General features: G+C 33.0%; 1 protein-coding gene across 1 annotated transcript; it reads right to left on the bottom strand.

The window, feature by feature from the left end:
• Positions 1-837: 837 nt before the first annotated feature.
• On the bottom strand, positions 838-13,422 carry LOC100268096 (rDNA transcriptional regulator pol5). Its single transcript, XM_010649744.3, has 9 exons — positions 13,238-13,422; positions 11,163-11,743; positions 9,625-9,750; positions 9,331-9,528; positions 8,233-8,460; positions 6,868-8,019; positions 6,107-6,412; positions 3,973-4,411; positions 838-2,143 (listed from the first exon to the last, which is right to left on the bottom strand). Exons 2-9 carry the CDS (start codon positions 11,712-11,714, stop codon positions 1,284-1,286), a joined length of 3,861 nt encoding a protein of 1,286 aa, XP_010648046.1. The 5' UTR covers positions 11,715-11,743; positions 13,238-13,422; the 3' UTR covers positions 838-1,283.
• Positions 13,423-26,147: the final 12,725 nt, after the last annotated feature.

The raw sequence follows: 26,147 nt of genomic DNA on the forward strand, positions 1-26,147 counted from the left end.
TCGTTCTGAGCGTATTGTGACAGAACCACTTGCCATTACTACCATGGATTTTTATGATCCATATGTGCAATGGTATTGACGTATCACGCGACGCCTGATCGCACCTGTTTTGCATAGAGATCATATGAAGTTCCATAGTATAGCTTCTACCACTGAGTTACTGGTGAGATCATTTACATGTACATTTTTTTTTTTTTTAAAGTTATTTTTTAAAAGAAAAAAATAAGAGCATTTTTATCAAAAATAAGCCCAAAAAATTATGAAGGGTTAGATTTCCAAAATTGAGTTTTAATGACCTTTTAGTCAAGCAACCCAAAAACATCAATGCTTTATAAAAAATTATGTTGATGACTGATATCAAACTATCACCCCTACGTAAATTTCTTAATTAGGAGAGCGATTAGTGGCTTAAATCTTAGTTCACTTCATATTTAACTCATTTAAAATTTGATCTTGAATAAATAGAACAATCAAATCATAAACATGTCACCTAGAAAGGTTAATCATATTGATTTAAATAAGACGTAACTCAACTTGATTATTAAATAAATTACATAATATGTTACCCTTTTAAAAATTAGGTCATGTTTGGGTTTGACACAACAAGAACATGTCCATCAACATGAATTACCACCCCTAAACCAACACCTTAAGTTGACACTTCCTTGGAAATGGAACAATCATCTAAGTCTGATACCTACACCTCAGTTTTAGGACATCTTTACTAGCATGCATTGCATTTCCTGTCCAAAATCTTACCATAGAGCGTTTTTAACTTTTAAGCACCACTCAGCAGCAGGGAAGGAAATGTCCAACATATAGTTGGTGCAGAAGAGAGAAAATCAACATGCTAAGATGATGATTGATGATTAAAAATTTGTGTTCAAGACTGAAAGATTTATCCTTTTAACAAAACATGAGCTGAAAAAATGAACCAAACCTCCAAAGTTCATGGCTTATCTGAGTATTAGCAAACACTTGCTATATGCTGAGCCTCGCACTATAGAAAACCATAGATGACAGTGAAGCAAGCTTTAAATAACTTCAGCATACTTCCATAGTTATCAGAGCTGGACACCGAGCTGAGCACCATCAGAAAGCAAGCCCAAAAGAGCATTGCAAGCAAATATCTAGTCACAACTGCTTGAGAAGCTGAAGACCCTGATAGATATTGGATAAGTGTAGCTTGCAGAGGTAGCATTTATCATTGAAATTTCCTGTTATTGAATAGACAGGAATTGAATTCTTCATACGAACCTTCCCACAACAAAATTTGATATCCCCTAGCGTCCCAGCTTCTTCAAAGCAAGAAAAGCCTCACCAAGGTGGGTTTCACAAGCAACATGAGCATCAGGTGGCAAATCTTTGAGAAAAGACTTGGTCAGGTTAGAGGTTGATATCATCTGGAAGACCTTGCCACAGAATTTCCGCACATGAGTACGCCTTGCCTGCTTTTCTGGCATATTTGTTACTAACACCTTTATTAGAAGGCCAAGTTTAGGCAGATGGCTTTTCAACATTTTCTTTGATGCCTCCTGACCTTTTACACCAGTGTTAAAAAACACATGTGACTTCAATATTTCAATCACCAGATCAAGAGCTTCAACTCGCCGGAACTCTGATTCTGCATTGCCACATTTCTCCAAAAGGAAGCCTAAGAGATGATGCCCAATCCATGGTCGTCTTCTAAATATTTCTTTTAAAAAATTGGATTTAATTTGAATCTTTTTACTATCAAGATACCCCACTAGAACACGCTTGAAAATATCAAAAAACCCCTGCAGTTCAGACTCTGGGAACTTTCTTGCATCAAGGATCTTCAAAATCCAAAATATTGAATTCTGAGCAAGAGAACCAATCATTTTATGACGGTTCCTGGAAGCTGACTGTTTCTTCTTGGACGGATTTTCAGAAGATCTCTTCTTCTTAAATGGTTTTGAAGCCCACTTCAAGTTTTTTTCCAGCAGAGATTCAAGTGTAGAAAGTTGCACAGCTTCACCCTTTGGATATTCCTTTGCTTTGAAAATTTTCTTCTGCAGAATTCCCCATATGCGCTGTCCAAGCTGCTCGCTACCTTCTGCAGTGTGTGGCTTAACAAATGCCTGAGCCAAGTTTGAGTACACTGACAAAACCTGGGGTTTACCTGTGCAGTAAAGATAAGTACAAGCACGGATTAGGACAGAAGCTCAAGAAAATCAGTCCTGTGTTATATAGTAGACCATGGCATTTGATCTTAAAATTACATAAATTACATGTAACAACATATTAAATAAATCATCACAATAAGATAGTAATCCGGGGCGCCAAGCAAAACAAGCAGTGTGCCTTCCCTTAAGAAGTGACCTGCTTAACCCCCTGGCCTCATAAGCAATTTTTTTTTTTTTTTTCTTGATTAGAAACAACAATATAATATATTAAGGTAGGTAAGAATAAGTACAATAGAAGAATGAGGAATACTCCAAAAAACTACACAAAAAGTATGTAGGAACCTTCAAAATACTAAGTAAATCTATACAACTATGAGGTGCCACAACCCAAATGGGAATATAAAAAAAGCAATCACTCCTTGCTTAGCCCACACCTTTGGACCTGCACACCAACATCCAATCAAGTTCTCACTTAAAGGGTACAAGAGGCCCAAAAGGAGGTTAAGAAATGAATGACATCCCAAAGACCCTCTGAAGTTCTCGCTTTGTCCTCAAAATCGTAGTGTTTCTTTCCCACCACACACAACCCACATCAATGTAAGACAAGCAAACTACCACAACACCTTGCCTCTATTGGTACTTCCCAACTCTTTATATAAGATGGTCATACTCTTAGGAGGAACCCAATCCAAATGAACCAATTTGAATAGTCTATGTCATAGCCCCAAAGTCAAAAGACAATGTAAGAAAAAATGATCTACCATTTCATCATTATCCATACGCAACAAACAAACATCAGGATTATGGGCTTTGTAGGATTTTCTCATTTGTGGCATGTCATTGGTGTTTATCTTCTTGTGTGCCACTAACCAAGGAAAGGGCTTGACCTTAAAAGGAACTTGTGATTTCCAAACAAAACCAATAAGGAATAATGGAATTGGATCAGTATGGTTAGACAAGACTCAAAAGAACGTTTTCACTACAAATAAACCTAAAGAAAATAAACCCCAAGCTCTCGCATGAGGTACAAAGGGGTATAAGTGCAAACAAGAAAGAAAGAACATGAGTTTTTCAAGATCTCCTACCTCAAAATCAGAAAGATTGCGACAAAAGTTTAAATTTCAAGAGAAAGGATTAGTGGTCCTAAGAACTAATGAAATAGTACTGTTTTAGAGTTAAATTTTAGTATAAATCAACCGATGGAATGATGATAACATTTATTCCTAAATTTTAGAGTAAAATTTTTTCTTGCCTAATTTTCCAAACCGATGAATGTCTAAAGTGCATCCCTAGGATGCCTATTCTTTGGTTAATTGAAAATCATTATCTCGAGTTTAACTAGATCTGGAGATTTCAATCCCAGGCCTGCCATCCCACTCCAACTTACCAAAACAGGTCAGGTTGGACATCTTTCAGACTTAGTGGATAGATTTCACAACATTGTTGTAAACATGTAATATTCTGATTAGGCTCCAGAAATCAAATCTAATTATTTTACCATTTTCAATATTTTTAGAATACAAAAGGATCTGATAATTTTAGTCAAATTAGCCCAACACAAAATCACCCTAATCAAACCCCAAAAATTCAACCAGAAAGAAAACTCAAACTGGGAAGGAGTAGTTACACAATTCTGGTAAACAGTAAAAGAAGGATTTTTTTACATGTCCACATTATATACTATTATTAGCAAATATAACACTTTGGAGGGGAGGGGGAGCAACTAGATATGCTCCAATGAAGGGATGAAGGCTCGCAGCATAAAAATGAATGGAATACCTAAGAACAAATAATTGACCAATTTCAAAAATTGATGAACACTTGCCTGGATTTTCATGCAGGTAAATTTCCAGCAAGGAAAGGACTCGAAGTTTGAAGAGCACAAGTTGTGAATGAGCTGTCTCACCCCCAGCTTGGTTCTTGCGCTCTTTGAAAATCCTTGCTAGATAAGTATCCATTCGGAACATTGCATCATCATCCATTCCCCCATCAGAATCATCAGAAGCTTCAGGAATTTCTTCAACTGCCTCTACTCCAACCACTGCCTCAGAGTCATCCGTTTGCTCATCACTCTCACCAGTTTCACCTGTCTCAGCTTCATCAATTTCCTCAGCTTCTTCAATATCAAGAAAATCATCATCATCATCACTATCATCTTCACTCTCTGCATCCTGATGTCTAGCAGGTTTTAGGTCTTTCTTAATGACACGCAACATCCGAAGCAGTCCATCATCCGTGACATCATCACAGAAATATTTGAAAACCTACAAACAAAAAGGAAGCCGGACACTCCTATATTGTAAGTGTTGAAAATACCATAAAGAGAAGGAACAATCTATTAGCAAAGCCCTCATCTGGAGCCATATATCCATAGTAAGTAAAATATTCGTAACAAAGACATCTTTATATGTTGCTAGGCTACTTTCATTACCTGCAATTTCCCAAGTTTTAACCTCAATCCTGTAACTGCTATTTCTTTCTCAAAACCATAAATATCTGATATGTGCTAGATAAATGATCCTACATTTGATGTTAGTAAAGCAGCTGATATCTGATCAGTCATTTCAACTTCTCAGACAAAAAACTTAGGCTAGTATTAGGATGGTGTAAAACACAGCCTAGCATCAAAGGATGATAACCGACAAACACTGAATAACAAGGTTTGAAAAAATGTATTTAATGAACGAAAAAACAGTGCTAAGAGAATATCAACAACTAACACCTGACTTATAAATCTATGTACAAGTAAAATCATCAAAGGTGGAAACCCTGTAATTACATTTGAAACAGAACTTCAGAAATCCAAACACCAATTATTGGGAGAGCTTTGCTTGCCAGAATGGCAAAATTATTTTAATCAAATATGATGACCCCAGTTAAACAATAATATTAACGAATCCTTATATTTTAAAATAAGAAATTAAGGTTTTGTACAAGTAACTAATTTCTGTTTTAATCCTCTTGAGTAAGTAAGATTGCTTCTTTTTATGTCCTCAGAAAACAAAGAAAAGGAAAAGCCTATATTTATGTTGGGGGCATACCTTATAACTAATTTGAGTTAACTTTTATCATAAAACCATATAATTATATCCTCTCCTTTCTAAGCAACAACATGGAGCATCAGGAAACCCCTAAGGGTGTTTCGATGTTCATTATGGAGTCAGTATGATCTGTTAAATTCACTTTTCTTTTCTTTTTCTTTTCTCGCCACTAAACAAAACCGAACCAGTTACCTCCCTCATCCCTAGCAAACCCTTACCACCACTAGAGTCAAGCCACCTCAAGGGCCTTTTGTGAAGGTCACTTCTTATATTGGAATTTCAGTTGGCTGACAATCTTCCACAAAAAGCCACGATCCATTAGGTCACAGTCCAAGCCTAAATACAAGTTTTTCAGTTCCGATTCCTTAATCCCTAACAAAAATGCACCTGATAATGATTTAGTTTGGTGATTTTCTCTATTTAATCCTTAACCAAAATTCTGAAAAGGATAAGAAAACAGTGGGGTAGGGTAATCATTGGAAGGTGAGTGTTACAAGATCTATCTATATGTGCACGATCACTTTTGCCCACATTTAGGAATCCAAAATCAATTTTCTCCTTCATTAATGAATTTAAGATTTCATAGAAAATATAGTGCAATTGAATTATGAAAAGGAAAATGCAATTGAAGAAATTTTGCAAATCTGAGCCAGGACCAGGGGTAGTTCAATACTAGGTAGTCTAGGTTAAAGCTGAGTAGTTAAAATATCAGATGTACATTACTCAGACTGCATTAACTAAGATGTATGCAGTTTCCCTGCTTCATTTGATAAAATGTTGTGTAAAAAGGTACCGTTTCATGAAATTGTTTACACCCAAACAAATGTACAAGAAACGAGGAGTGGACTATCTGTAACACAACACCGAATCATAAATGATCAAAAGATGAGAATAAGGAGATTGATTTGCCATTCTCACCTGCTCAATGGCAGACCGCATTGGAGCTGATGACTCTGGCAACAATGAGAGTAATGTATCCACAAGGACATTCATTAACTCAGGTGTTTCATCACCATCTAACTCATCTTCACCAGAGGATTCAAGGAGATCAGAAGAAGAGAAGGCTTTCTTACAACATAGAATAAGTTCAGAGGCAGCTTCAGAGAATTCCCCAGGTCGAAGGAGTACTTGCAGCAGCAACTGGATGAGCAAGTACCTGAGAGCATGCAGTTTATTTGCTGTTGCACTGAGCCTCAAGTTTCTTTCCTGAAGACAGTTTCTTTCCTGTAGGCGTTATATGCCATATATAGCATTGGAAAAAGTGGTCATCAGTTTACTGAGCTAAACATCATAGGAAATGACAAAGGAGACAATTAAAAAGAAAAAAAAAGAATTGAAAAGAAACAAAAATGCAAGCAAGTTGCATCAAGACAATCTCAAATAAAGAATCTCAATTACAATAACAAGACTTGCAGCAGATGACCCACTAAAATTTTTTTAGAAGATTGTCCATCTCAAAACCAATATGAATAAATCATTTCAATACGCTGATTTAGAAACTTGACCTGGGCTCTGGCATATCTTACAGTCAAGTTTCTATTTATAAGCCATCTTAGCAAATGTAATCTGAGATGCCAAAGCACTCTGCAGAGTATCAAACCAATGCAGCACCAAACCAAAACAAATAATACACACAGAGAGAACATGGGTAGTCAGTTTGGCTCATAGAAAAAAATTACCTCTCTACAAAGCCTACTTTCCATAGCTTGCAATTTAGTGAATGCCTTCTCATCCTCATTGCTCAATGTCTGAAAGAGTGAAACTGAAGGAATATTGCGTAATGTACTAAGAAATCGCATGAAGTAAGAACCAAGATCAATTGGTTCACGTATGCTTGTCAATGCTCGTGGCCCCTCTCCTTCCTGACCCTCTACTTTCTGACCCTCTCCTTTCTGAGCATTTGCCAGTAATAACTGGAGCTGCTCAATACACATCCTGCAAAGAGCACTAGAGGTGGCTGCTTTTGGCCACCTAAATTTTTCCTGTAATTCAAATGATGTCACTTCAGTGCCAAGAGATGAAGAAAATAGACCCTGAACAGCTAGAAACTTCAATATCTCTTTTTGCACCCGAAACTTTGCTTCAGGATCCAGCTTCAGATATTTCAAGATACTAGGGAGGGAATCTACGACCCAACTTCTCAGAAAATCAGAATTTCCTGATGGTCCAACAGATTCCTTATCCTCTGCTGAACCTAGCTCTGAATTGTCATCTGTTGTCTGACTCTGATCAGAAGGTTCCTCCGAAGCATGACCTTCATCCACAAACATGCTAGTTAAGTTCTGAATAAACAACATGCATCCAGATTCTGTTTTGAACTCTGCCATCAAATCTTTAACAGTTTTTGTCCGTGTAATGCAATCAAATCTCCCACTGCTGTGCTTCTGTAGAGCCATGATGACAGAAACTTTTCTAACATCATCATGTCTGACCCAATCTGATAGTTCTTTAAGAAAATACTGTGCAACTTTATGCAGCCAAGTGTCCTTGGTAGAAAGTATGTCCATCAAGCACTGGACAAGTTTGTAAGAAAGAACAATTGGGATGAAAGATGCGGGCAACCTTGGTAAGAGAAGAAGCAGAACATCAAATGCCAAGTGTTTGCGGTCATGAGATGACGGAAGAAGGGATCCTTCAATAAGAACTTCACAGAAACACCGGAGGTTTTTTGCAATGTCTTCTTCAGAAGAGCTACACTTGCGACTCCTTTTGTGCTTCTTAATGGAACTTGAAGATACCACATCTTCATCTTGAAATACAACATCAGGCAAAAGACTATTTACTAAAACAGGCCAAACACTGTGGATTCTTGGTTGACAGAAGGTAGATTCCTGCAATACTCCACAGAAACTCAAAACATAAGATAACTTTCTATTTTTTAAAAATAAATAAATAAGCAAACTTATTAAAGCCACCTAACAAAAATGGGGTGCAACCAAGTACATAGATAGCATCAAGAGTGCACCACAGAAAGGCGACTAAATCTCTTCTCCCCTATTTATTCAGCACAAAACTTGATATTTAAAGATAAATCCGAGTATCACCTTTAAGCAATTGACAAGGGATGATAAGTGGCTTGTGGCAAAGAGCTTGCTGGGGCTGAAAGGATTTGGCAAGAGTTTGTCAAATATTTTGCTGTCCAGAGAATTTTTTTCTCTTATTTTCAGAGCTAGGAGCAACGCATCAGGGTTTCCAACTTCTGTGGCTCCCTCAAACCAATCATTCATTCCCGGAGCTTCAAGTACATGACTCAACAAGGCTTCAGTAGGTAACTGCAAAAGAAACACCACTTGGTCTAAGATTAAGTGTCATAACATAATCCATTATATGAATATGCTTAATTTATTCAAGATATGAAATCCATGTCACAGATTTGTCCACATTCTATTAGCTTACTGATAAATTTCCACTTTCAGTAGCTAGATGAGATAGATAATGGAGTGAATCATGCAGCTTGATTAAGAACATCATAGGCCAAGATATGACATATATGAGAAAATTATAGTTTTATTAGTCATAATTTTCTCCCTTTTTTTTTGTATGAATAGAAATTATTGTAATAGAAGAACAAGAAAGGGAAAAGCCTATGTAGAATGGGAAAAGAACACCTATTACTATTACTATTACTTGTACTATAATTCATAAAGCTTCGTAATCCCATACTATACTAATGATTAGCTTGTACCGTTAGTATACTGCTTGAAATTTGAAGTTTGACTGAAGTTCAATATTTCAAGCTTGAAATTTGAGTTCAAAAAAACCTGAACTCTGAGCTTGAGCCTGACAACCTGTTCAGGTCATTCCCTTCAAAGCCCAAGTCCTGGATGCCCAAGGCCATTTCACATCCTACTCAAGACTCAGCAGAGCCTGAGAACTAGGGGTGTACTTTTGGCACAAAGCCCGAAGCCAGTCAAAGATTGGGTTATGTTCGGGCCTGAGACAGGTTTTGAAAAACCCACTCCAGGAGGAATAGAACAATAAAATCAATAGAAAATAACTGGAGTCTTCTCGTAGTTCAAAAAAAAAAAAAAAGAAGCTGGAATCTCACCCAACTTCTGCAACATATATAAAATAAAAATGCAGAAACTTTCAAACATAGAATCAATTTTTCCTTTAGAACAATAATGAATAGGCTAAATTACCTTTTCAACCAAGTCCAAAATAACTGAAACGGCTGGCTCTTGCAGGTATCGCTTCTTGGCTGCAAGCGAGATAATAAGACTAGTGAATTCCTTGATGTAGGGAGTGTTTTTATCAGAAATCCATTCTTCAACTAGTCTTCCTGATCGAACAAGGGCACCATAAGCAAATAAGCGACCTAAAAGACAATCCTTTGCTTCCTACAATGCCATAAAAAAAGCTACTTAAAGATTTTCAGATGGAAATTCATGAACCGGTCATAACATACTTCAAAAAATAAATGAATTATCACCCACCTGACCCTTCATTGAAGAAGAAACCTCTAACAAATCAACTATAAGTTTCAGGAATGATTGCACTTTGATGCTGGGAATTTTATTGACTAAGATAGTCAAACCCAGAGCAAAACCTTGTCTTGCACACTGAAAAAGCAATACCAAATCACACATGACCCACAAATTAGCACATAAATTTGCAATAGTGATAGCCAACTGTTTCCTGTAACAAAAAGCACTGCAGAAAAAAAAATGTGTGGTTCCATATCAATGAATAGTAAGTAACTTGATTCCACATGTTTTGATATAACATGCAGAGACCAACCAATATCTGTAAACAGATCAATGAAATTCCATGGTTGTAAGTAGAGTGGCAGATCTGACAACATATAAATCAGATTTGTGGAAGGGATAAAAAAACCACAAAAGACGGAAGTTTTTTTATCTTGTTCGCAGTCAGATGTTTCTATAAATAATAAGCCAAAATGTTTGTAGCCAATGTGGTAACAAAAGCAAACAAATCTCTAATGCACATGTGAAAATAGCAAATAGAAACCAGCAATACCCAATAGAAACCAGCCACTGACAAGAATACACTGGTATCCATGGTAAGCATTATTTGCTAAATGTACTAGATCATAAGAGAAGAGAAGAGAAGACAGAGAGAAGCATCCCATTGTATTTCACTAAGAAAGGATCCAACATATATAAAACAATTGAAACATAACATATCTAGACAAATTTATGCAAAAAAATACCCAGAGGACGCTGACATCATACGTAGTACAGAAAAAGGGACACAGATGGGAATTCCCACTGCTACAGAAAACGCGTTTTAGAGTTTCTTAATTCCTAAAATGTGTTCCTAGTAGATTAAGATCAGACTGAAACCAATAGCTAACACTACTTTCACCAAAGCACCTAGTTTTAAATTTGCTTGACTTCTTTTTTCTCCCAATAGTATATTCCCTTTGCTTTCTGGGACCTTCTAACTTGTTATGGTCTTGGGGAAAGTTTTGATGCCCAAACATATGCTCTGGATATGTATATTAAATGCACAACTATTCCTTTACAACAATACAAAATTTATCCCCTAGAGAGGAAAAAGTCATCCAAGGAATAAGAAGTTGTTCAAAAAAGAGGCAAAGAAACTATAGTACAAGCAATCAGAGGTATGTCCTGGTTTATTAATCTCTTTGTAAGAAAACAGACAAGAAGTTAATCTCACTTACCACAGAGGAACAGATGAAATAGGAAGGGCATTAATAAAATCAGAACTAGAGTTAACTATGCTTACCAGAATATTATATATAGTTTCATGGCCTAGCTACAAAAGAAGGAAGTTCAATTTTAGCCTTAAAAATCATCACAACTCCGATGAATGATAAGGTTCCAATTACAAAAAGAGTTACATTTAGCTATTTAGTTCATCCTATTTTCACTCCAATTATCAAGATCCATAATCAATGGATAAATATTTAACCACACGTTTTAAAAAAAACCCACCAATACAAACAATGATGTTATAAGAAATTTAGAAACAAGCCAACTCAACGCACCTCTCTTGAGGATGAGACCCCACGGATAAGCCTACGAACAGCATATCTCAAAGAAGGAGCACAGTTGTTAAGACCATCATCCTTTTCAGCTTCCAATTGCAGCCCACGCTCAACCAGCTCCTTTTTCCCAAGCTTATCATACACCTTTTGAACTTCCTGCAACTCCATCACCATCGTTTCTACTGCCGCTTCTCTTACTGAAGCATTGATCGATACCAAGTCTTTAAAAACAGTAATATGGAATTCTGGCAAACCACTGCTGGGTGAAGAAGCTGGCTGCTCCTTGATATCATCAGCATCTTTCAATTCCGAACCTGTTTGCACTGGCTTTGATTCATGATTTTCAGAAGAAACCCCATGCCTCTCTTTGTCCAATGCTTTCCTTTTCTTCCTTCTCTCCATTGGTTTGACAGAAGCTGCACTTGCATTTTCCCCATCTTTCTTCTTCTCCTTTTTCAATTTTTTCTTTGATTGCTCAGATTCAACTTTATCAATAGGCCCCTCATCCTCTGCTTCCTCTATGGATTCTAAACCCCTTTTCTTACTACCCATTAAAGCCAAAATCTTCTTGTCAAAACCTTCTGTGTAGTCATAAAAAAATAAAAATAAAAAGGGCCATCAATTCATAGATCAACAACAACAAAAACGTGTTACTAATAAAAATGGTAAATACCATTCTAGTTGCTAAAGATTAACGAAATCAAACCAATGCACACAATTCATCTATATTTATGCTATATATAGAAGTACGAAAAGTTTGTAGACTCTTTTTTTCCTGAAGCACCCTTACTATATTACTTATTTTCCTTCATATTCCATATTTTTATTATTTAACTATAGCAAGCATAATGAATTCACCCTTATATCATTTATAATTCATCTCAAAAATGATAACAAATTGATCTTTATATAATTTATTGATTATCACCAATAAAATTAAAATTCATTTTACTTATTTGCACCTTAAGTTCTTTTAAGCTAAATATTTTTTCATTTTTGTAGCTCTTTTTTTTCTTTTTCTTTTTCTCAAAGGCTTCCATTTTCATCAGGTACCATTTATGTTTCCATGATAAAATTAGTAAACGTCAATACAACCCAAATATATATAATTGTACAAGATAATGTTCCCAAAACTCTAGCTAGAGTTGTAGTCCAAAATGAAATCCTAGAATTCAAAATTTTCAGCAATAGAGTGATGAGTTAAAAGCATTCAAAGAGAAACCCTAGCCCTATGTATGCTTGGTTTCCAAGAAAAAGGAGCAAAAGAAGAAAACAACATTTTCATTTTTATGCTATCTCTAATCTTTTGCTTCCAGAAAAATAAAGAAAGAAAGAAAATAAAATAAAACAAAACCATGTCAACTAAGCCAAACAGTCCGTGTGAGTTTCAAGTAAAGTGGCATTTTTCTGTATTCCCTAATCCTCAGTGCTGAAAACTTTGCTCTTCAAAATTTTAATTACTTCTCTCATATTTTCTCTGCATCTAAACTGAATCTATTTTTATAGGAGAAAGCGTTCCCAACACCAAAGATCGTCAATCTAACAAAAACTTCAGTCTTAGCTGTAATCCAAACTTGCAATAGTTCCATGTCTGCTCAGAGAGAAACCCTAATTTTCAAAACTTCCAGAAATAGCATTCCTAACTTATAAAGCACCTACCCTCTGCTTGGTTACCAAGAAAATAAAGAAAAATAAAAGAAAACCACATTTTAATTCCTATGTCATCTTCCTCACTTCCTTTGCAGCCAAAAATCCAATAATAATAATAATAATAATAATAATAATAACAATAATAACAACAATAAAACAACAATACTAATAATAAATAAATAATCAGATCATCCAAGCCAAAGAATCATGTGTGTTTTACGTAAAGCATCATTTTCTGTATTATCGGAGTCCTATTTATAGTGAAATAAATGCGATTTGAAACTTTTCTTTTCTTCATTTTCTCATTATTTTCTCAGTGTCCAAAGGATTGTATCTAACCTATGGAGTATTTTCTCAGCATCCAAACAATTGTATCTAACCTTGAAGTCGATTTATTGAATGGGGAACAGAGACTGAAACAGTACCTCAAACTCAGAGATGGCTCGAACCGCAGCGTTTCCAGAAAAATATTGAATGCCTTTGTGTTGATGGAGATTAGGGCTTCTTCTTATGCAGCTATGCTCTGCAAACAAACCCTAGAGCGGTGTACACTGTGAAGTCAGGTGACAATGGGCTACCCTGGGCCGGCCCAATTTTTAAACTATTGGGCCGTAAGCGCCCGGCTTTCTCATTGGTCACGGGCGTCAATATCCAATGCATGGATTCAAAAATGGGAGAATTGGGCTTTATTGATAATTAATAAAAGGTCCTTCAAATAATTGATTACAAATATATGAGATAGGAATAAACAAAAATACATTTTTAACTTTTACCCATCATTTTTGTCCTTATGTCACCACTCTTTATATGTCACTTCCATAAAATCTTTCATTATTTAATCTTTTTTAAAACTTTTTTAAAAATAATTGAAAAATCGGCATTATTTTCTAAACAAAAATTATATTAATGATTCGAAAACTATTTTGGGAAATACTTTTGAAAAAAAAATAATTTAAATGAATAAAAATTATCTTTTAGATTTTAGAAGTAAATAATTTAATGATTAAAACACTATTTAAAATAAATATATTTACTATTTTTTTTTTTATACTAAAAAAGTATTTTTAAAGTTTATTTTTTTACTATTATAAAATAAAAAAATTAATTTTTTTTTAATCTTCTTCCTTCTTTATTTTAATAATTTTTTGAACATAGACTTTTGGTAATAAGTTATATGAAATGTTGCAAATTTGTTTATTAAGGATTTTTTTAATAATTTGACTTAATTGAAAAGTTATTGAATTAAAAAAAAAAAAAAAAGAATGGATGAAGAGTTTTTATTTTAAATATCCAATTAAAATATTTTCGTATTTAAAAATGGATTATATTAATGCATAGTATAATAGAGATCGAATTTTTCTCATATAAAAGGGTTAAATGGTATATTTACCCATTTTAAATGAAAACAATAGTTAAAAATTGTATAGATTATATTTGAGTTTGGTTTTAAAATATTTTTTTTAGTTTTTACTTCTTTTATTTTTAAAAATAATTTTTATTTTCTATATTGTCTCTTTTTTAAAATATGTTTAATTAAAAAAAGAAAATTATTTTTAAAAATGAAAATTGAATACCTTGTTTAATACTATTTTTTTGTATGAAAATAATAAAAAGAATTAAATTTTATTTATTGATTTTTTTTTCTATTAGTTATTTTAATAATAAAATAAAAAATATAATATGTTCACAATTAAATAAATGAATCGGTCAATTGTATATTTTTTTTCACAAAAATATAATATGTTCACAAAAAAAAAATGGATTTAAGTTTTCCGCTCTTTTTCTTAATCAAACTATTGAAATTATATTTAATTTGTATCATTGTACAAAGGTATTCACTAATTGTACAAGGGAAATGCACTAAATGTACCAGGGGCGTAAAAGATTACCATTTGTTAAAGATTTTAATCAATTCTAAACCACTCATTTATCTTCCTTGTCACCCATGAATTGCATGCCCATATCATGCACTTTATTTAACTCTCATATAGAAATTCCGATACTTTCCCTAATAATGATGTTTTAGGAAAAAAATTTAACCCTAATTCATATACCATTTTCTTAGTTAAACCATTAGAAATATGGTTAACACACGTACGTAAACACATTCCTTAAGAGGGATATATTGCGTTATTGTACAATAGTATTACACTAAGGGGGTGTTTGGTACACGGGAATAGGGAGTGGGAATAGACATCTCATTCCTTTTCTCCCATATTCCTATGTTTGGATAAATGTTAAGAAGGCGTAAATAAAATAAAAAATTATTCCGGCAGAAATCAAATCCAACTTATAAGTCGGATTTGCATTCATTAAAAGTAGGTGGTATTCTGATTCATTAAACCTATTTGATAATATAAAATAACCTAAATCACTATTTTACCCTCTTATCTTGTTCTTCAAACTTTCTTTGTAAAGGTAGAGATCCATTCATCATCCACTTCTTATCTTCTTTGCAAAGTTAGAGACTCACTCATCATCCAATTCTCTGCAACAAGTGATTCTTTCAAATTGAATCAATTAAACCTTCCACGATATTTTAAAAAAAAAAATCAATTTCTAATTTATAGGGTTTTGGATGTTCATTTTGATTGTTGGATCTAGGATTCGTCATTGTTTGCTGCAACTAGGTTCTGAAAACTTCCTTCTACATCTTCGATCAGGTTTACCTTATTTTCTCTTTCTTCTTCTACTTCTTTATATGTGTTTCTTCTTCTCTATAAATTGATTAATTTTTTTTTTATTAATTTATGTTTGGAATCTTTGATGTTTCTTTATCTTGTATTAATGGAGATTGGAGAGAAAAATTGAAATGGTTGGAAAAAGATTTTTCGATTTCACGTGTTTACAATATTGAAAATTTTTAATGGTTAGGAAAAAAATAAAAAGAAAAAAACAAACAAAAACAAAACTTTTGGTTTCTTTTCCCCTTTGTTTATTATTATCGGCGTCTTCCTTTCCTAGTTAAAGCTATGGATTCTGCCGTCTCGCAGAAAATCTGCTGCATTTCCGGCTCATTTTGGAACTTTAGCATGGGCCACAGTGAAGATCTCTCCATATCATTGCTATTTAACAGTAAACAAACCATTAAGCACCGAGAAACCAACATTGATTAATTTTTTTATTCCAGCTGCTATTGATCTATATTGGCCCAACTTTAAGTTTGATGTAGACAGCCCAAGGAGGTTTGCATGATGCAAATCTCCCGACCTAAGCCACATCACATCACAACACCAATGCCAATAAAACATGATTTTCATACCTTTCCAGATCCAATAAATTAGATTACCAGAATGACCGACCGATGACACATAGAAAGATTCAAACAACAGTGTAATAAAATATTTAGGTGGGGTTAAATTAAAATCTCCAACTTCAAGAAAAAGTCAAGATGAGCTCTGTACCATTGTCACTATTGATCTTCCCAGGCATTCTGTTGTGGGCATCCGATTAAGGCAAATTATGGACATTATTTAAACAACCAATAAATTTAATGATTAAAAAACCCATGATTGTGAGGTCAAACATAGAATATTTAATCTTTTTAATATTTATTAGTAGATATGGTACTTATATTGAGAACTAGAATGAAGTTTGTGTTTTTTTATTTCCTTTTTTTCAAATAAGAAATAAGTATTTGGTAGCTTTGACAATTTATATGTTCTTATATTTTTTTTCTCTTTTTTTTCTTAGTAAAATATAATTCTATAGCTTTTTTTGCATGACAAATCATTTAAAATTTTGATAAAAAAAAAAAACAAATATTTAAAATTTTTTAAGGTTATGGATTTTATCGGATATGATACTTGTTGAAAATTAGAATAAATTTGAATTCTTTTATTTCCTCTTTTGAAAATAGGAAAAACATTTGCTAGCTTTGAGAATTTAAATATTATAATAAATAATTTTTTTTTGAAAAATATAATTTTATAACTACTTAAGCATGACAAATTATTCAAATTTTTAATAAAAATAATAATTGAATATTTGTGCATTAGGGTTATACGATTTTTTATGGTTAATTTTTTATTTATTGAGTATATATATATTTTTTAGTCTTATTATTTAATAACAAAAAACCTCTCAAATTTTATTTTTTTTAAAAAAAAGTAAAAATAAAAAAATATTTTAAATTATATGTAAGGATATTATTGTAAATTTATTTCTTTTTCATTTCCATTCCTATTATTATCAAACATTGGAATGGAAACAAATAATCATTTCAATCTTGCATTCCTAAGTTCATCCAAATGCTAGAAATGGAATCATCAAATTCATTCCATTCCACTAAGAAATAGGAAAGAAAACAAAATATTATTTCCATTCCCTATTCTGACATACCAAACACCTCCCAACTGTACAAGGAGAATGTATAAGGGTGTACAAGGCTACCATTTGTGAAAGATTTTAATCAATTATAAATCACTTCTTCATTTTCCTTGTCACCCATGAATTACATACACATGTCATGCACTTTATTTAACTCCCACATGGAAATTCCAATACTTTCCCTTGTAATAATGTTTGGGGAAAAAAAATGAGCCCTAATTCATCCACCATTTTCTCAGTTAAACCATTAGAAATATGGTTAACATACATACGTGGACACATAACTTAAGAGGGATATATTGCATCATTGTACAATTGTGTATACACTAATTGTACAAGAGAAATGTACTAAGTGTACAAGGGTGTACAAGGTTACCATTTGTAAAAGATTTTAATCGATTTTGAATCACTTCTTTATTTTTCTTGTCATCCACGAATTGTATATGAAATTTACACTATTGTACAAGGGTGTTATACTCACTATATAAGACAAATGTACTAACTGTATAAGACAAAAATACTAACTGTATAGGGGGTGTACAAGGCTACCTTTTATGCAAGATTTTAATCAACTCTAAACCATTTTTTTTAATGTCACCTAAGGATTAAACACTTTTCCCCCACACATTCCTTCACCTAAAAATTGTTACAATTTGAATTTTTAAATTTCATCATCTAAAATTTATAATTGCATATTTCGTTTGAGTAGTTTTAACAATTTTTTTAGTACATTTACATCCCATATAAAGGACAATTAATCACAATATTTAGGTACTACCTTTTTTGTGAAATCATGCATGAGGAAAAAAAAAAGAGAAAATTATGATACATTTGCTTGACTTGATGACATCGTGTTTTAATAATTTAAATCATGTCAAATTCACATCTATTCCATATTTAAAATGGTATTTTAATATTTTTTAAATTATTAAATTATAATACATTATTCAATTAAAAATTAATTATCACCATTAGTTAAAAGATGATCATGTTACAAAAGAATATATTAAGACAATATCTATGTATTATCCATAAAATAGAGAAAATATTCAAATAATTGTGTATAACGTTAAAGATATTTATATAAAAAATAACTTATATATATATATATATATATATATATATATATATATATATATATATATATATATATATTAGATAAAAAAGAATAATTCTATTTTTTAAGTTGTTTAAAAAATATTTATTATATATTTTGTAAGTTTGAAAAAAAATTATGAGGTGTTAAAAAAATATTTACTTAAAAAATATAGTAATAATAATTTTTAACCAACCATTGATTTCCAATTTTTTTTTAGAGAGAAAAATAATTGGTGAAAATAGTGACACTTCCTTAATTAGGAATTAATTTACATGGTCCCACAATTAATATGTGAGAGAAAGGTAAAGTGAATAAAGATAGAGAAAGGAAAGAGAAGTGCCCCATTGTTTTTTTTTTTTCATTTTTGCCGACCAAGGGCATTTCAGGAAATTTTGAAAAGTAATGTTTTTCAACTTAATTTTCACTATTTCATTAGGTCTTGGGCTTAAATATAAAAGATATAAGGGTCTTGGGCCAATTTTCAAGCCCAGTTGGGTATATAAAACACAATTCTCCCTTGAAAAATCAGTTTTTATGGGCAATATATCGGTTAGAAACCAATAAATCAACGAAAAAATTGAATGTGAAACAACGCATGGAGCAGTGAAGGAAGTCTGTCAAAATATCTTAATGTTATTTTTTTTTTAATTTTTATCTTAATGTTATATTTTATATTATTATATCCATGGTATTAAGCATCAAAATTGTATTTTTTTTTTGGCAAAAAAGGCATTAGTGCTGACCTAATTGCAATAAATGAAGACATTGGGGCTGCTTATTGGGGCTATAGATTAATATAACTTGGAGGTATAGCAAACTAAATGCTTATCATTTGATTTTCAGAATTTGAATGATTTTGGTCCTTAATATCCATATACAATTGTTTTGCGATTACTTTGGGCCTGTTTGTTTAGTGTTTTCAAGAACTGTTTTCTGTTCTTGAAAACAAAAAACACCAAAAACTTGTTTGGTTAAGAGAGTGATTTTTGTTTTTGTTATTTCCCGTGTTCTCAAAATGACACTGTTTAGAGAACAACAAAATCTTGTTTTCCCCATTTTTTTACTGTTCACAGAACAAAATTAAACAAAAAAAAACAATCTGTTTCCCGTATTTTTTTTTTCTTCCCGTTTTCATCTCTTCTCCAGCATAGTGGCTCGCCTCTTCTTGATTTTTCCCGTTTCTCAGTTTTGATTCAAGGTTCGTGAAATTTAAATCCAATCGCACAATAGCAAAGAGACCCCTAAAACGGATCCAGAAAACACAAGGAGCAAAAGAAAATCCATTTTTTTGGTTTTCCTTGGGGTTTTTGCTTGGATTTTCTCGGAAATCAAATGATGATGAATTTTCTCGGAAATCGAATGGGGGATGGATTTTCTTGGGAATCAAACAGGGGTTGCAGGGTTTTTGCTTGGATTTTCTCGGAAATCGAATGGGGGATGGATTTTCTTGGGAATCAAATGGGGGTTGCAAAAAATAATAATAATAATAATAACATGATTAGATTAGTACCTATGAGGATTGAGAGTGGCAGAGGAAAATAGGGCCTTTTACGGATTCTCTCGGCTGGAGGGCAACTTAGAAAAGGGCTTCTTGATGCCCGATGAGAGAAGTGGGTGGAGAAGTGGGTGGCATTTTGAATTTTAGATTTAGTAGAGATAAAAAAAAATTAACATCATGAGAACAATTTTATCTCAACTTAATAAAATATACTATAATTTTTAATAAAGTTAAAGATTAAATAAAAAAATATTAATAAAAATAATTTTATTATGTTTGATTTATTTTAAAAAAATATAAAAAATATTTTTATTTTTAAATTAATAAAATAAATAATTTTTTTTAATTTAAATGAACTATATATCTAAAAATTATTTATAAATTTATAATATAAAATTACTTGAAGAAAATATTTTATTAATTAGAAAAGAAAAAAAAATCTTTCAAACATGTTTTTTGTTTTATTTGTTCTAATTTTTTTTTTTATTAACTCAACCAAACATGTTTTTTTGTTTTTGAGAACAAAAACTGTTTTTCAAAATTCAGTTCCCAAACACAATTTTTTTTTAAAAAACACCAAAAACTGTTCTTAAAAACTGTTCTCAAAAATTGTTTTCTAGAACAGTTTTCAAAAACAGCAACCAAACAGGCCCTTTGTATCTGCTTTCTTCTTCACTTTGGTCCTTATCATTTATTTTTATTTTTATTTTGTGTTCTTCAAAGACAATGACCTACATAATAGATGAGGGTGGTTCTCTCTGATAACCAAAAATCCTCCAACCTGAAAAACAGGGTTTGATCCAGGTTTTTAGTACATTGCCCAGAGAATTTACCAGCTGGCTAGCTGACACCTTCCCACCTGCATCTATATGTACCTTTTTGATAGAGTGAATATGACAATGGAACTTCATCTAATGCAGGTTTGCTTCTCTGGAATCAGACAAGGCAGCAATAGATTGGAAATCAAAAGTCTCAGAACAGGACACAAGTTCGAGAACCCAGAATAAGGTCGGAAACTTCTATTGAACATGGGTTAGTTATCTGTACCTTGGTTTAAAATTTCCTAGGGACGTTTAATGCAACCAAAATTCTTTACCTCAATCTTGTTTATTTTAAACCAATCCATCTTCCAAGTTGCTAGAAGATCATTTTTAAGGAATAGAACATCTACTTAAGAGCCAATCCAAATTCCAGTTGATATTGATGCAGGGACTTAACCAAGTAACACTTGATTTCTTATCAACTTTATCCCGTTAACAATATCTTTCGTCAATGTTTTACTATATTATTTTTGGATCCTCCTAGATCTGACATATATGATGTTGATTTTAGCAAATGATACACCTACTTTATTAATAGGTGAATTGGCTAGAGATGAATGTCAGGATCTTCAAGGATAGATAGAGGCCTATAGAGTCTTTATGGGATGTACTGTATTTTGTCTCCTCTTCATCAGTGTCTCTTGTTTCTGTTATTTCTCTTCAACCCTTGTGAGTATGATCTTGCTGGATTAGTATCAATTTTCAAGTAAGTAGGAGGGTTTGGGAGTTTCATTTTGAGTGGAATGCCACCTCTTGTCTTGGTTCGGTTGCCTTGAATTTAATTTTTCTGGGTGCTCTTTGGGGAACTTATGCCAGTTAGGTATTAGCAGGAATGTTCAAAGGCTGGGAGTAGGATAGTTAAAGATTCCATTAAACCTACTGGAGAAAATTTGGTTGTTGAGGTGGAGTTATTGGCATTGTTGGAAAGTTAGTCTTAAATTACTTCCTTGGGCTTCAACAATATCCATGTGGAAGGTGATTTACCTCAATTTATTTCTTGGGTTTCATGGAGAAGGCAAGGACTTTGGAAATGGGATGTTTAACTGCTAAGGTCACTGGTTTATCCGCACAATGCGGGTAGCTGTTATACTTGCTCATGTGGCTAATCAATCGGCTAATATGTTGGATAACCAATCATCTGTTGGCCAAGGTGCCCCACTTCAAGAGGCCTTTTGTGGGGAAGCATATTCTCTCTTGAGAGTTGTACTTGTCTTTTTGTGTTTTAGTTGTTTGGCTGTATACAGTTTTGTCTTAGCTTTTATTTATTTGTTTTTATCTTCAATAACTCTTCCTTATTTTATTTTGATTCATGAAAGAATGAAAATTTTGTTGTTTCTGATAAATAAGAAATTGATTTCGTTCACGTGGAAACAATTTTTGTCTATTTTGTCCTAGTGTTTGATTTTGATTTGTCTACCAAAAACCAAAAACAGTTTAGTTTTGCAGCAATGTTTTTACATTATGCTGTTTTTGCATGTGTCACTTGCCATCTTGATGTGTTTTTTGTGTCTGAATATATATATTTTTAGAATGGGTCGGTTTGTTATGTGTTCTCTGCTATACTTCTCTATCAGTTCTGAAATGCTGGTTCTTTACTTGTTGAGTGGAAATTTTGTTAGATTTAGTGTCCATTTGGCAAAGCTGTAGTTTCTATAGAATGTTCTTCTGAAAAGCTGTGTAAAGAAGTAGTTTTTATTTAGTATTTATAAAAGAAAGTTGCAAACTTTGAAGCCTTTTCCTGAAATCTCTAATGCAAAAGTATATCACTCTTAACCTTATTGAAAAGAACTTTTATGCTCTAAACCAATGTTCCTCTGAATTGTTCAGTGTAAAGAAGTAGTTTTTATTTATTTAGTATTTATAAAAGAAAGTAGCAAACTCTGAAACCTTTTCCTGAAGGCTCTAATGCACTAGCATCTCATTTCTAACTTTATTGAAAAGAACTTTTGTGCTCCAAATCTGTTCTACTTTAAAGTGCTTCAATGTGCAATCATGCACTTTGTAAATCTCTTTTAAAGTGTTGAATGATCTTTTAGGCAATTAAAACCATGGGCCAAACATGGTCTTGTTGTTGCTTGTGCAACTGTAGAGATGAACTGGTGGATCTGGCAAGAATTGTAATTCTTACTATTCCAATGCTAATAATTTTTTGGAAAGTTTATCTTGTGAGATTAACACAGAATTGTTTCTGTGTTCTGAATTTCAGTGTGTTCTACCAACTGGTGTGGAGTTCTATTCATCAGGGTTTGATTCTAATGATGTCTTAACTTTTCCTTGGAGCTATCCCATTATTTTAATTGGTATATGTTTTGCAAGTCAGATATTTTCATACAAATACTTAGAACTGATTAACTTAAAAGGTTTTTGGCTCTTGTATTGCAACAGTTTATACTTTCGTTGAGATTGTCCATTGTTTACTCTGATCGAAAAATTAATTATACTTGACATTGTTTTTTTCTTCAAGTTGGCAAGGACAATTCTACTGTGGAAATACAGTATTGTTGAGTAGTGTGAGGCTCCTTAGTTGGTTCCTAAACCTTTAGAAAATCTCAAGCCCTTTGCTGAACCTTATCAGTTATTATGTGCCAACCCCTAGCAACTTGTAACTACATGTGTAGTTGGGCTGCTAATATTTCTCACATAGCTACTTCAGTGTCAGGACTCTTACGATGCTAAATCCTTTGAAGGTTATATTGTCACTAGAGATTTCATAATTATAGGTCTCTACTGCCTGTATGGACAACCAAAAGTATTTCAGTGATCTTCAATCTAGTGGTTTTAACAATTTCTTAGAACATTAACATCTCCTCAACAAACACTCTAGAGCTCTACAGTAGTTTTTACATTACTGACTTTTCTTATGAAGGTATCCTAGACTAAAAGTGTTTTTCCATCCAACATTCTAGGTCCTTCTTTAGGCATTTTTTTTAGAATAAGAATTACAATTTATCAAAAGTACATAAGTGTTTTTGACTCTCAGTACATTGTAGAACTTCACACTTAGTTTTACAATATTCTGCCACAGGTGTCTTAGGTGACCAATGAGATCCTCACAGAAGCAACCAATGCGCAACACTGGTCTGTCGTTGTTTTAATTCCTTCTTTATCCATCAATTAAAGCATTCTATTCAGTAGGATTAGGAGCAATTCCTTGGGATATAATGTCTGAGGTAACCATGAATCTGTGAAGACCATCACTAATCATTGAAAATGAAATTACTAAGGAAATTCATGCCTAATTTAAGCTGCTTCTGATGCAGATCTTCCCACTACACATAAAGGGAACCGCTGGAAGCCTAGTGACATTGGTGAATTGTTGTGGTTCTTGGGCTGTATCCTACACTTTTAACTTTCTCATGAATTAGAGCTCACACGATTCGTTCTGCATTTTTTTCCCATATAGCTGTCAAGTTTAAAATGTTTGCATTCCAAGAAAATTTACATGTAGGACAAAATCTTTCAAGCAAATTTTGGAATTATGCCATTACTTATTTCAACATTTTTCCTATGTAGTGTTTTTACTCTTCCAAAAAGAGGGTAAAAATTTTCTGGCCTTGGAACCAAATTTTAGAATTCTTGGTGTTCAATACAATTTTGTTAAACTAATGATGTCCACTAAAGTCTTTCAGGTACATTTTTTGGATGCATTTGTTTGTGCAGCAGTCATAGTATTCATAGTCATGCTGGTACCTGAAACAAAAGGCCGAACTCTTGAAGAAATTCAAGCTTCCATGAATTGATTGATTTCATATAGAAACAATACAGTTACAAATAACTGGTGCATCTTTCAATGGAGCCATTTAGAAAGGAAGATTGTTTGATCTTTTCCAAAATAAAATTCAACCCATTGATACTGTTGCATTGTTCTATGGCTTTTGTAATCACTATTACTACCTTGGTTCTGTATTTCTAAAAAATGATCTACTAAGGTATTTTTCTTAGTTGCTTTTTCAATAGGCTCAATGAGATATCATATGGTTTGTCCCAAATCAAACAAATTCAAAGCAATAGATTGAAGAACCTTTTTTAGTGTAAAGCATCACTTACTCCTTGTGCATTCATCAATGTTAAGTTATTTATCAATTATCATGGCCAAGTAGTATTTTCGTTTTTTCTTTTTCCCTTTTCTGCTAATTTCGAATTAGTTACTTTTAGGTTGATGTATATACCTTGATGTATTGGCATTCATTGGCATTCATTTTGCTATTTAGGTTGTGTTTGTTGCCACATAAAAACAGATTCATGAAATGGTATCAGAAATATCCACTTGACAAAAGATTGTATACTTATTGAAAATAAATTTATGTTTTGCCACATTGACTGAATGCTGAGTAGTATGTGAAGAGAATGCTGATTGTTGATGCTTTTAAGAGTTGCAATCTATATCATTGTGATGTTGAATAAGACAAGAAAATAACCATGGAACCCATGTCACAAAATTTTTCAAACTGGGAAAAACCCAAACCCGACCCCGACCCCGACCCCGAACCCGACCCCGCCTCGAAAACACATTTGGTATGGGGATGGGATTATCAACTTTTTTGTAAACGGGAATGGGAGACACTAACCCGCCCCATCCCGGGTTTGGGATGGGGATGGGAAAGAGATTTATATAATTAGGACGGGAATGGGGTAGGGGTGACCCGACCCAAACCCGCCTTGTTGCCAATCCTATGTGGACGAGAAATGGACTGAACCGAAGATGGAGCATGAATAGGATCAACACTAGAAAGACCAAGAGTTGGTTGGGCGCGGAAAGAGGTAGACTTTGTTGTGAGGTGAACAGGTCTAGAAAGGACACAATCACTGAATAAATAAAAAGAATCAGTTCCAATGTTAGACTTAGCAAAATGAAAAATTCATTTATGAACACAACATTTTTGGAAATTTAAACCTTATTATTCCCTAAGTCAAGAAATTTGTATCTTTTATAGCCAAAAGGGTAGCAAAAAAAAACTGAAGCTCGGGCACGAGGAGTGAATTTGGCATGTTGGCTAGGAAGAGTGGAGCCATAACATAAACACCCAAAACTACGAAGGTAAGCATAGGTGGGTTTTTTATTATTCGACAACTCAAATGGGGCTTTTTTGGATAACAATGGTGATGGTGTGTGGTTAATCAAATAAATTGTTATTAAGACACAATCACCCCAATAACAAAGAGGAACATATGATTGAAAAAATAGAGCTTGTATCACATTAAGTATGTGTTGGTGCTTACGTTTGACTATTGAATCTTGTTCGGATGTCTCAACATAAGAATGATATGGAATGATCCCTTTGAATGAAAAAAAATCGTGAAATGTTAATTTTGGAGCATTATTAGAACGAATAGACTTAATGACAATGTTATATTGGGTAGAAACCAAAGCAAAAAAAGAAAAGAAAAGAAAAGAAAAATAGTAAAAACATCTTATTTTGCATGTAAAATATATACCCAAGTAATACGTGTACAATCATCAACAATGATAAAGAAATACTTGTGACCAGCAAGTGTGGCGATGTGAAAAGGACCCTAAATGTCACTGTGCACCAAATCAAAAGGTTTTGCAGACATATGATTATGTGAAACAAAAGGGAGGTGTTTTT

This window comes from Vitis vinifera, chromosome 3, assembly GCF_030704535.1.
Source record: "Vitis vinifera cultivar Pinot Noir 40024 chromosome 3, ASM3070453v1".
In the NCBI taxonomy this organism is placed as follows: domain Eukaryota; kingdom Viridiplantae; phylum Streptophyta; class Magnoliopsida; order Vitales; family Vitaceae; genus Vitis; species Vitis vinifera.